This window comes from Triturus cristatus, chromosome 2_2, assembly GCF_964204655.1.
Source record: "Triturus cristatus chromosome 2_2, aTriCri1.1, whole genome shotgun sequence".
Taxonomy (NCBI): domain Eukaryota; kingdom Metazoa; phylum Chordata; class Amphibia; order Caudata; family Salamandridae; genus Triturus; species Triturus cristatus.
In genome coordinates, this window is record NC_140582.1 from 356,916,706 (window position 1) to 356,929,161 (window position 12,456).

The following is a 12,456-nucleotide window of genomic DNA, read 5'->3' on the forward strand; positions in this document are numbered from 1 at the left end:
TTTTAGCGCCGACCCTGTTTTCGCTCTTTGTCAACGGGGTGGCCGGTCACCTCTCACTGACCCCCACCGACGCGCCGGCCCAGGCAGGAGTACGGATTCCTATCCCCATGTTTGCGGATGACACATTAATTATTTCCAAGACCCCAAGTGGCCTACAGAAGGCTCTCGGGCGCTTTGAAGAATTTTGTACAGCAAGGGGTTTGGAAGTAAACACGGGCAAAATGAAGTTCATGTCATTTAATGCCCATAAGTCCTTCAAGGGAAAAATGTATATGAACAAGTTACCTTTGGAGGAGGTTACCTCATTTACATATTTGGGCATAACACTACAGAAAGATATGCGTTGGGGCTGTCAGTTAGATCGTGCCGTGTTACAACATAAACAAAAATCAGGTGCTCTTCAGTCTAGATTTAAAACTTCACACACCAAGCCAATTTCTCCAGTTTTAGAAATCTATGGGGCCAAGGTCCTGAGCTCATGCCTTTATGGGGCTGAGCTCTGGGGCTTTGGTAACCTGAACGGTCTGAAGGTATTAGAAAATGCGTTTTTACGCAAAATCACAAACCTCCCTTCTAGCACGCCACTACGACCTTTACTGTTGGACCTTGGCAAGAAGCCACTTGAACATTATTATTATTATTATTATTATGTGTTCTTATATAGCGCTCAACTTACCCGTGGGCATCTTGGCGCTTGCATTGGGAACCCATCCTGGTTTTTCCCTGTGAGATAACCCGTACTGGGCATCCCCAAGGTGAAAGCCAGGCATCCCGCCGCGGGGGGGCCGTTGTGGAGATTAAGCAAGCTTGTTGCCCAGAGCTGCATAGTGTGAACTCGTGCTTAGAGTGGGCACCGAAGCGAGAATTATCGAGTCCGTGGACAATTGGGCTCCGGACCCTGCCGCGTCGGGAATTGAACCCTGGTCCCGGGTCTGACCTCTGCTTCAGGGTATGCCTCCTCTAACCAGTGAGCTACACTTCTTCACATCTGGCGAAGCTTCGTCCAATACTGTATTGGCGTCGGCTCTGGTGTACAGACGAACTTGCCCATTACAGGAGTGGCTTTGTGGACATAATTGAAACTGACAGGTCCCGTAAAATAACATGGTTACATGGGATTGAATCTCTCTTGGGTAGTATAGGCTTGATTGAACTTTGGAAAGATCCTGCAAATCCTGTTTTTCCATCCAAAGAAAAGCTGAAAATAATGTATTGGGAATGGGTCTATAAGTCGGAAATCTCCCAAGGCCTTTCCACCCACCTATCATGCCGTTTTCTTGATCTAAAAGCCTATCCCCTCTTAGATAAGTACTGGGATATTATTGAAAAAACCCTGGACCGTAAATTATATTTCCAATTACAGGTGGGTACCTTACCTGTTGCAGAATTTACTTCCAGATGGGGGGGGGCAAGGAATTAAGAACGACAGGTGTTACAGATGTGTAGAAGAATGTGAGAATGTAGGGAATGTATTATATTTTTTTGCCCAATGTATGTAGCACCCCGAAAAATGTGGATAAAACCAATCTGCAGATTTCTGAGTATCAGAAGATATGCTATAGCTCTTCGCATTCTATCCACAGATTCCACACCACTGATCTGTATAGCTGTGGCCAAATTCTTAGGGTGGGCCTGGGGAATAAGGTCAAAAGCTCTGAGGCATGCTGAAACTTTCTCCATCTAAAAACAATATTGTATCCAGCCAAAATCTACCTGTTGTAGTTATCATATTTAGGTAGCTAAAGTAATGTGATCATCAAACTATACCATGCTAATACTTGTGTAATATAAGTGTATATGGGCTGGCCCCACTAATTATGTTTCTCTCTTTTGCTTTTTCTGTTTTAAAAAATAGCTAGCTTGACGGTTGCTTAAAGATTTAATTGTAATTTTAACTTTTTAGGTAATTTATCAACTGTTTTATGTAATTTTTGTAAATGTGCTTTTATGACTTAATTGCCGAATAAAGCTTGATTGATTGATTGATAGCTGTACATGCCTTGGCTATCTTCCTGACAGACCCCTGCAGCTTACGTGCCACCGCCTGCGAGCGGCAGCTTTCTTGCCGAGCCTCTTCGCGAAGCGCCATAGCACACTGTAAAATAGCGTCCAGGGTAGGAGATTTTGATATATGAGCCGCTTGAAGCCCTGGTGCAACACTTTCTTTACAATCACATCCTCCCGTTTTCCTGACCACTTTTTGTGCGGTAGCTGCCATATCAGCTCCACTAGTGCCTGGCAAACTCTCAGTTTCACTGGAATCCATGCTTAACTGACATCTACAGACCATGTTCTGTTCGACAAGGAGAAGAAGCAGTCATTTGTCTCTGGGTCATGATCACAGTCATTGCCCGCTGCTTCCCCCCCTTAGAATGAGGGACTGAGTGACGGCTTTGCTTCTCCTTCTGATTTGATCCCACAGGGGCTATTGCATTTCCCCCCACTGGGCCATCAAGAGTTCTCATTTGGGCTTTTCTCCCTTCTCTGTTCTTGACCGTTGTGACCTTTGCGTGTTCTAGGTTACCCCCCTGAAAGATTTCCTGTGGTTGGACACCTTCCTTTGCGCTCTCCCTTGCTATGCCCTTGCTGTATTTCTTAGGATACCCCTTCACCCTCCTCCACCAACACCCCTTTGGTTATATATATTTTTTTTACCTCCTCTACCGAAGATTGGGCCCCATGTGTCATCTCCCTAGGGACATGAGGCTAAGGCTGAGGCAGGGGCTATGGCATCCAAAGCCGGGGCAACCGCCTCTTCCTGTTGCGGGCACTCTCGATCCTGTAAATCATTCTGGGAGCCTTCCTGGGCTGAAGGCAAAGAGGATAGCTGTTGACTCTGCCTAGAAACTGTCTTGGATGGGAAGCTGTGAAGCAACTCCGGCACTGTAGTGCCGAGCAGGCGTTGCTGGGGAGGTACGGTCCTGCTCCTCCCCTTCCCCTCAGCTGGGGTTTCCAACCGGGTCAGGGTTAGGTTCTGATTCTGTTGTCGCCAATCGCGAGGCAGAAGCGGACGCAGAGGTCGGGTCCATAATTGGTACCGAATCGAGCACTCAGGCCTTGCGGGATCATCGGCAGTCACCCTCCCCCTACCAGTAGCTGGCTTGGGTCCCATAGCAGGCGCCGGGCACACGATCATCTGCCGGCATCTCTGGTCCATGCGGGCTGCAGCGTCCTGGAATCCACGGGAGACAAGCAGCAGCTTTGCTAGCCGCAGGATGACCTCGGAACACGGTAAGCTGCAAGAATCAGGGCACAAGTCCTAAAAAAGAAGTGGGGGGACGCTCGAGTTAGGTTGTGTCAACGGAAGTGACGTCACAACAGGAATTGTCACGAAATTTGCTGGTCTCCGTCTGAAATGCGTGAATACATACAAGATACAAGTAGAGGTATAATACTTCAATAAGTGGCAGTCACTCAAAACACAAGAACACACTATACACAGGACCCATTCCTCGGATTACACGGTTATTACAGACTCGGGCCGTAGGCAGTACGGGCATCTGTCGGGGTCCCTAGAAGTGACATGCTCGGCGTGTTGATAGCGCAGCTCCTTGAAGCCTTGGCGCCTCGGCTTGGCTCTGAGAAAGGCTGGCAAGTGGAGGGCGCGAGGTGGAAGGGGAGATTATTCTGAGCCTCGAGTGCATTTGAAAGGCATTCATTCGCACGCAGGTGCAGACTCGGATACCGGCTACATCTTTTGGGCAGGGGGGACGGCGTCCACCCGGTAACAACCCAGTAAAATAAGTGGGGGGACGCCGTCCACCCGCGTGGTACCCCGACTCGACCCCTGGCAAGAATGGTTCTCTCTTTGCACGTACGCCAATCGTTGCCGCTATCCCCAGCATACCTTCGGCATTTAAACCTAGCAGGTATGGTAATAGACCTGCCGCCTGGTCAGGGAGCTACAAAACAGCGGTCTCAAGCGGCCACCATCTTCAATTCAAACTCCCTTTAGCACTGCCCACCCCTAAACTCTAAAACTACCCCTTACTTGTCTTTACCACTACCCACCCTAAATCGTAAAATTACCCTTACCTCCCCCTTTTACCACAACCTGCTCCATAACCCTATCCCTTTAACACTACCCGCACCTAAACCCTTTTTTCAATAACATAATTGCAATTTTTTTTTACGTACTTGCATGGTAAAGATATCCATGGTAAAGGTACAAATACTCACCTGTGTGGTAAAGGATGACTGGTAACGGCATTGCGTGATAATTTCTTCATTGTAAAGGCTGTTTCCTCTCTTAATGTGGCTGTTTGAAGCACAGTGATTTTTCGCATAAAATACTGAAACATTATACAATATCCTGTAAAGAAAAACCTCTCACCTTATTCCGACCTTCTTTTTTAACCATAATTAGCTTTGCAGGTTGGTGATGGAGGCAAAATGGAATAAAGTTTTCATTTCCATTCCCTTTTGCTTCCCTGGCCGAAGTGTAAAAGGATATATCAGCTTTCGAGAGTGCAGAATGGAATCTCTGGGACACGTTAAATAGTAAAATATTCAGGTGTTCTTGACAGAAAAGAGAAAAGAAAAAAAGCACATGGGTTAGATCTATGGCATACACAAGTGAACAGTAATGATTGTCCAACTAACTACTCCACACTATTTCCCCAATGACTTTGGTAAACCATGTTCTAGCGCCCTACTTCTCAAAACAAATGTGGTGTTCACCTTGGTCTGGAAAGACTTTGCACAGCCAACCAACCCCACTCCTCTACAACACCCCCTTGCCAACTTACATTTAGGTCAATTCCATTCTCTGCCTTCATGATGCAAGGTTTGAGTAAGGGCTGCTTGTGTAGTTACAAGTATAGAACAGTAGAGAATGGGAATTGAGGACTGGGGGTTTACAATGACAATGTTTAAATTAACAGTTTGGAGGTTGTGGAGGGCTGGTTGGGTCAGCTAAGTCACATCATTCCAGGGTCAGGATGGAATGGTCTTCGTACAGTGGAATGTTGGAGACTAAAGGGTTCTGGGAAACCTGGTGTGCCCAGGATTGAGAGACAAGGTTAGGCGGGTTACTAAATACCAATATCTTAACAGACACAAAACTCACCTGGCACTGTTTTATGGGATCCACTTTCTGAGCAACGGGTGTCAAAACATGCTTCTTGCACATGTGAAGTGGCAGTATTTAATAGAAAATCACTCCTATTCAAGGAAACTAGGAACCTGTTGGACCCAAATGGTACTTATGTAGCTCTGAATGGGAGATAGGACTGTAGGGGCATTACTCTGATTTATAAGTATGCTCCTCCACAACTTCAGAGCAAAGCACTAGCTGAACTGGAAACCTTAATGACTGAAATCCCAAACACCACTGACGTACTTGGGGGCACTTTGATTATGGTATGGATATTGGGCAAGAAAAATTCAGTGAGCCGGACTTACCAGGCACTGAGGAATCAGGACAGGTAATGTCTGCAACACATTTTGGTTCAAGCGGATAGTGTAGCCAAAGGGATTGCAGAGACACACATTACTCCTACTACTAAGGTACCCAAAGCCGCATTCCATATTTGATTATTTGTTCATACGATTAGACCAAAGGCTGGCATGAGTCAGACTGTGGAGTTCTAGGGCAGGCAAGTCTCTAATTATTCCAATTATTCCCCATTTCTACTAATGGTAGAAAAATGTCATAGGTTGCTCTCTGTAATATGGAGGCTCAATGCATACAAGTTGCAAAACATTATGAAGGTTATCATTTGATGATGGTGGCCAACTAATATTTATTTGGTGAACGAGGGCCCAGTAGACCCATGTTGCACCATGGGAAGCCTTTAACTTTGTTATGCAAGGCCAGGCCATACCTACGGGGCCTATAAACGTGTGCAGCAGTTCTGTTAAGTTAGGAAACTTGAATCTGCTAAAAACAGGAACTAGCAGGACCCGCCAATGATTCCAGGAGGATAACCAGAAAAAGACTGAATAGTGAATATAATTTGGTGCCAACTAGGTTTACTTGGACTTAATGGGCACCCATTTGAGTTATTCAAGTGCATGTCCCGCTTAATTGGTCCCAGGCTCCTTAGCTCCTTCTTGGATGGCAAAACTGAGGGGATTTTGTGAGCAGAACAGAGACAAGTACAATTACACAGATCCCCAACATGGATGTTCCGCAGACAAATGCACCTTATACTATTATTAAATGTGGAGGACAATGGAAAGTTCTAGATCAATGGCTCCTCGCAGGTATTATTCTGGTGCCCACAGGTCTATGTTACTGAACCAGTGCGGACTATAGCAAGTACCCTTACTGGCCCTTTAGTACTATGGCTCTATAATGATGAGAAGCTGTTTTACTCTAGTAGTTGTCGCATCGTATTAAGTATCCTGAGAAACAAGGCTTTTGGGTCCCACTTGTTTCTTGTTTACTGTCAAGTACATGTTACCCATAGCTGCAGTCAGGGTAAATATGGTCCTTGCCCGAAATTTACTTGAAAGAGGAATAAGAACGTTCTTCCCTCCTACCCTGATTCTCTTCACCTTGGTGCAGACAGGATCCATTGATCCAGGGGGTGTGTGTTGACAGCAGTGAAGACAGAATACTGCTATATGCAAATGACATTCGACTGTTTGTTGCGGATCCCATCAATACCCATATTACTCTAATTTTTTTCAAGAACCTGGACTCCGCTCTAGATTTTGTATTAATTGGTCTAGGTTCACTATTTTTCTGATCACTATTTGGTTTAATGTGTCCCTTGCAGACCTGAGAATTAATGTGAGCATGGAGGGCTTTGAATGATAATCCCCAGGTCTTTGAAGCAATTTAGGGTGTAATTTGGCAATGTTACTTAACAAGTTTAAAACAGATGTTCAGCATCAGATTAGATTACAATAGTCTGTTCTGGTGAGGGCCTTTCTTTTGAAAAGGGTCTCACTCCCAAGGTACACCCATGTCCTTCAGAATATGCCACCCTGGATTTCTGAGGGGTATTTTAGGAGGGCAGACTCAGTGCTCAGAACCCCTCTCCGGGGTGGCTGCCCCATGGAGCTTCTTGCGCATGTTATATAGATCGACCTATAATGGTGGCATTTCATTGTCCAATCTGCAGTGCTGCAATTACCACTATCATCTTGTGGTAAGTAATGGGTGGATAAATGAACCCTACACAGAAATCCTAATCCATATAAATGGGAAATTCAGGGGAAGAAAAATTACTTACATTTCCTCTACATTGGTAAAGAGGATTGGGGGTCCGCCACAGGGAATGAAAATGTTTCTCAAGATTGCATTTAACATTGTGCTCTGGAGGGACGTGGCCAGGCAAGATGGCTGACATAACGCGTCCTTAAAGGGCTCCTCCCGGGCCTCGTGAATATCCTACATAATCCTGTGTTAGCAGCGCTGATTTGTCCTGTACTCTGGGGTGATCGACTGGGAATCCCTTCTCTCCTCCTCGTCATTGGGCAGTGAATGCGGACTGCAATTTGACCGGCGGCTGCTCAGAGCCTACCTCACTTGCAGGTGCTGTGGGGCCTGTTTGGAGTGCTCTGTGCCTGGCCCACCCCTGGGAGGGGCCCCGCTGGTGACGAGATCCTGGTAATACAGGGCACAGGTCCCTGAAGCTGGTGGTGGTGCAGGAGGTGTGGCCACTGCCTCTGCTCTGTTTAAGCCGGCGCTGGAGTCGCTGAGTGAGGCCTGAGGATTGCGGCCTTGCGCTAGCACTGGGGTTTGGCAGTGCCGGGGTCTTTCACTCTGCTGTGTGTGGCTGGCCTGGATCAGCTGCTGGGGCTGCTGGGGATCGCGGCTGTTTGGCAGAAGCCCTGCATGGACAAGGTGGTGCTGAGGAAATGACGGCAGTGGTGATAGTCTTAGAAGGCCTTGCTGACTGGCCCGGCGGGGTCTGCAAAGACTTGCCCGGCGTGGGTTTGCTGTGGTCGCCTATAAACAGCTGCTGAGACATTTGCTGTGCCTTCTGCCATACACTGGAATACCGGTTGGCTACAAATTCGCATAGTCCAGAGCCCTGCTTACAGAACAGGTGGGGATACACTTGATGGAGGTACTGTGAGTTAATCAGCGGGGCCATAGGATAAATTGTGCTTTGGCTTGCCTGCAGGTTATAAAGGGGTACCGCCGGAGAGCATAGATTGAAACCCAAACAGGGCGCGGCCCTTGGTAGGTCCTGTTGCGCGCTGCCTCTCGAGGAGGTATCCCACGTAGACATTCGACGATGCAAGGTGGGTGCTACTTACCTGGCAGTGCCTTGGGTGGACTGCCCTCGCCAGGACTAGGTGGCACTGCTGTTTTTCGGCAGGCTGTTGCTGTGTTCACCTGGTGGTTGTTGATGGTGGACAACCCGCCCCCACTCCCCCGATGGGTAAAGGGCAGGCCTCAGGGGCCCATCAGGGCAACATGATGGAGCACTACACGACATCCCAGGTGAGCGGTCATAGACAGACATGCCATGAGGCTCTCGCCGTAGTCCTAGTCTAGAACTACCAGCAGAGAAATCTTCGAGAGCAGAACTCTTGAGGCAAAGTATCGAAGAAAGTGCTTGCAGCTTAGGAGACCATTGGTAGTCTCAAGCTGGAAGCAGCCTCTCTACAAAAGCAAATGGCAGGTGTCCTCCCCAGGGCAGGGATAATGGAAGCCCGGACAGAAGATGCGGAGGTGAGATCCCAATGTAATAATGTAAGACTTCTGGGCTTCCTGGAACAAGCAGAAGAGAGATCAACAGAGCAATTCATTGAACAATGGGTGCAATATGGTGCTGCAACAAAAGACCTTTCCAGCATACTGAGGTCTACATAGCGTGTTTACAAGAAACTCACCTCATGACTAGTGAAATAAAGAAACTAAGGGAAACATGGAGGAGACAACTTTACTCTGTCGCGTACTCTTCATACGCCAGAAGGGTGGCACTCTGTATGTGTGTGATGGAAGGGTACCTCTGGAGCCATCCAGAGGCAGACATAGAGGGCCGATACATATTTGTACACGGAACACTGGATGGAAGGCCATCACTATTCTGAACACCTAAGCACCTAATAATGATGATAGGCACTTCTCCACAAAGATAAAAGACTTACTACAGGACAGCATAGACTCCGCTATTCTTTGGGCAGGGTATTTTAATTGTGTTGCAGACAGTGAGAGAGACAGACATTCACCTCAGGCTGAAACAAAACCACTGATGACCAGGTCGCTTTGGCGGTCATGCACAATCTGGGTTTTTTAGATAGCTGGAGACTACTTTACCTGCAGACATGAGAATACACGTGTCATTCCTTGACGCACAATACATTAATTCGCTTGGATAGTATATTAAGAGGTGGTGCATTTAGGGAAGTTTCTTTCTGATCGTGCTCGGACGCGGCTGTTGCGTACAATGGCACGCCGAGGTAGCAGCTGGTGTTTACTCCTGGATGTCCTGACAGATGTTTCTTGGATGGTGTCCTTAGCGGGTGCACTGACGGATTACATGGAATGGAATTGGGGCACAAAGGCTACTAGAGCCAATGAATGCGAGGCTGTGAAAGCTGTGCTGCACGGTGCTTGCATAGGGTCTTGTATATCAAAGTCTTTCCTTCCACTTCCACTATTTCCAATTTACTTTGCTTGCAAATGGCCTAAGGCAGAAACTGACTCCAATAACTGCAAAATATAAACAAGACTGCTGTTGGATGCCACATGTAAAAGTTGTGTGTGACGAATATTTGGATTTGTATACAACACCGAATTATAGGTTTCTAGGACTTCTGCTTAAAGAAGAGGGCAGAATTCAATGTCAGTAATTTAGTGTGCAGTGCCATCTGTGAATTTGCGTCCCCTGTGTGCATCAAAATGAAGTGGCTTATCATCCCTAGGATACATTTCAGTGTAGTGCAATGGTGAACCTAAGGTTCAATGTGGTGATTAGAGACAGTAGAGTGCAAAGCAATGTGCCAGGTAAACTCAACAGGATGCGGTTTATTATCATGGGTTCTAGTGTGGTTGGTTAAGGACCCCAGTGAGTAATATAGTGTAATGTGTTAGTGTCCTTAAGATACAGTGTTGTGTACTAGTGTCCGTATAATGCAGCACGATATATAGCCCATTGCCCGTAGGGTGCAGCAGAATGCAGTGCTTTTGAGTCATGTCATTAGAATGCAGAAAAGTTGGGAAATCAGGAGATTTTTCAGTACTCAATAACTTGGTTTAAGAGCAGTATTTATTAAAAACAAATCAAATTCCATGCCCGATCATTTAAAAAAAAATATATATATATATATTCAGAACCTCTAAAAGCAGATTCACAGTCTTATGGTGAGAATCTATCTTGAAGGGGCAGGGTGCTAATACCAAATGTTTTTAATATCTCACAATCACAGGCCCCAGACAGTAGAGCTACACAAACCCTACAGGCTCATAAAGAAACATTACCACACCTTCCTGAAGAATGCAAAACTTTAATAAACAACTGAAGGAAAAAAAACTGAAGCAGATTATAATCTAAAATGGCTACGGATCAGGTTCAATTAACATTCAGTCGTAAAGTGAAGCCCTAGCAAGTGAAGTCGGGAAACATCCACTAGTACGCGGACATTTCTTCGCGTACCGTTACTACGCAAGCGTTAGTACGCATGCGATGTAACAACGCGTCCCTTTAGTACGCATGCTGTTACATCGCATGCGTTGTACAACGCATGCGTAGGGGGCGGGTACTATTCACGGCAGACATTTGCAAAGAGAGTCTGATGGAGGAAGCCGGTGTAAGCTTGAAGGGGGAGAAGATTTGAACCACGTGTGTTAAGAGGTAAGTGGGGCTGTGAAGGGACTGTGTAGGGTAGTGCAGGGTTGTGTACTTGTGTAGTGTATTATGGTTTAGTGAAGTGTCGTTGGGTTAGTGTTTTAGGGTTTAGGGTAGTGTTGGTGGGTTATTGAAATCTAGGTTAGTGTTTTAGGGTTTAGTGTAGTGTCGGGGGGTTATTGTTTTAGGGTTTAGGGTAGTGTTGTGGGTTAGTGTAGTCTAGTGTTGTGTTTTAGGGTTGAGTGTAGTGTCGTGGGTTAGTCTTTTAGGGTTTAGTGTAGTGTCATGGGGTTAGTGATTTACGGTTTAGGGTAGTGTTGTGGGTTAGTGAAGTCTAGGGTAGTGTTTTAGGGTTTAGTGTAGTGTCGAGGGGTTAGTGTTTTAGGGTTAAGGGTAGTGTTGTGTGTTAGTGAAGTGTAGTGTAGAGTTTTAGGGTTAAGTGTAGTATGACACGTTATTCCGCATACCATTATTATTACTAGGTAAGTTTTTACTTCGCATACCATAACACTTTCATTGTAATGGTATGCAAAGTAAAAACTTGCGTAGTAACGGTTATTGCTAAGTAATAACCGCGTAGTAAAAGCATGCGAAGTAATGGCATGCGAAATAACGTCTCATATTCAGTGAAGTCTTATAAATTCCTATCCAAGTCACATCTTTGACCTGACATTCAATGAAAGAGGCTGAAAAGCAGAGAGGTCACTGTTGATAGCCTTATACACATCCAGTTTCAAACAAAATACTCCACCGTGCAAATCCAGAAATGTGTTTAAATAGTTCCAGGAGCAGTATAATGCATCTATCAATTACAAAAGAGGAACTGGTGCCGATTCGATCGTTCTTTGGACTGCTGGGTAGCCTCACCTGCAGCCCTGATAAGGTACTTAGGGCCTCATGTAGGTAGCCCAATACCGGTCGGTAACAGCCGATTTTCGCTAATTATACCGTTACCGACCGGTATTTAGGCTTTTGCAATGTAGGGGGCACATTACAGGATTCGGTAATTTACCGAATCGGTAATTTTACCGATTCGGTAAATACCGAATCCTGTAATGATATGTAGGGGGAGTGTGTGGGTGTCGTGTGGAGTCGGTATTTACCACCAACTAATAGTTGGTGGTAAATGAAGAATGGCTCTGTAAATGCATTTTCAAGCGCTTAGAAGTGTGCAATGTGGCAGACATACATGCCCTTAGGGCATGTATGTGTGCCACATGTGCACACATGCAGGAATCAGGGGTGCAACAGGGTGTCAATGTGACACCCTGCCACCCTTGATTGTGTTCCCCCCATTACCGAATCGGTATTTACCGATTCGGTAATGAGGCATACCTTCCCATTGATTCAATCAATGGGAAGGTATGCCCTATTACCGAATCGGTAAATACCGATTCGGTAATTACCGAATTTCTACGAATCGGTAATTTTTACCGCAGGAATACCTACATAGCATTTACCACTTCATAAATACCGAATCGGTATGATTCGGTATTTATGAAGTGGTAAATGCCAGGCCACCTACATAAGGCCCTAAGTACCATGTGTCCTAACATGATTCAACACACTATGGCATTTTTCGATCAGGAGACAACCTGCCAATTGCAGAGCCTACATGTGGGTTGCTAGTTGGGCATCCAGAGCTCCTTTAAAGACCATTCTTAAATCCTACAGTTCTAATGAGAGAATCAGACAGCCACTA

General features: G+C 46.0%; 1 protein-coding gene across 5 annotated transcripts in view; it reads right to left on the reverse strand.

Annotated features, from left to right (window-relative positions):
• Positions 1 to 12,456, reverse strand: part of ZGRF1 (zinc finger GRF-type containing 1) — a 619,324-nt gene that overhangs the window by 269,007 nt on the left and 337,861 nt on the right. For all 5 annotated transcript variants that reach the window (XR_014978114.1, XM_085641436.1, XM_085641435.1 and 2 more), the window contains one exon: positions 4,334 to 4,518. Coding sequence is in view for 4 of the 5 variants with exons in the window: in XM_085641436.1 (XP_085497562.1) it covers positions 4,334 to 4,518 (185 nt within the window). In the remaining variant the exon portion in view is untranslated. The remainder of the gene's footprint in view (positions 1 to 4,333; positions 4,519 to 12,456) is intronic.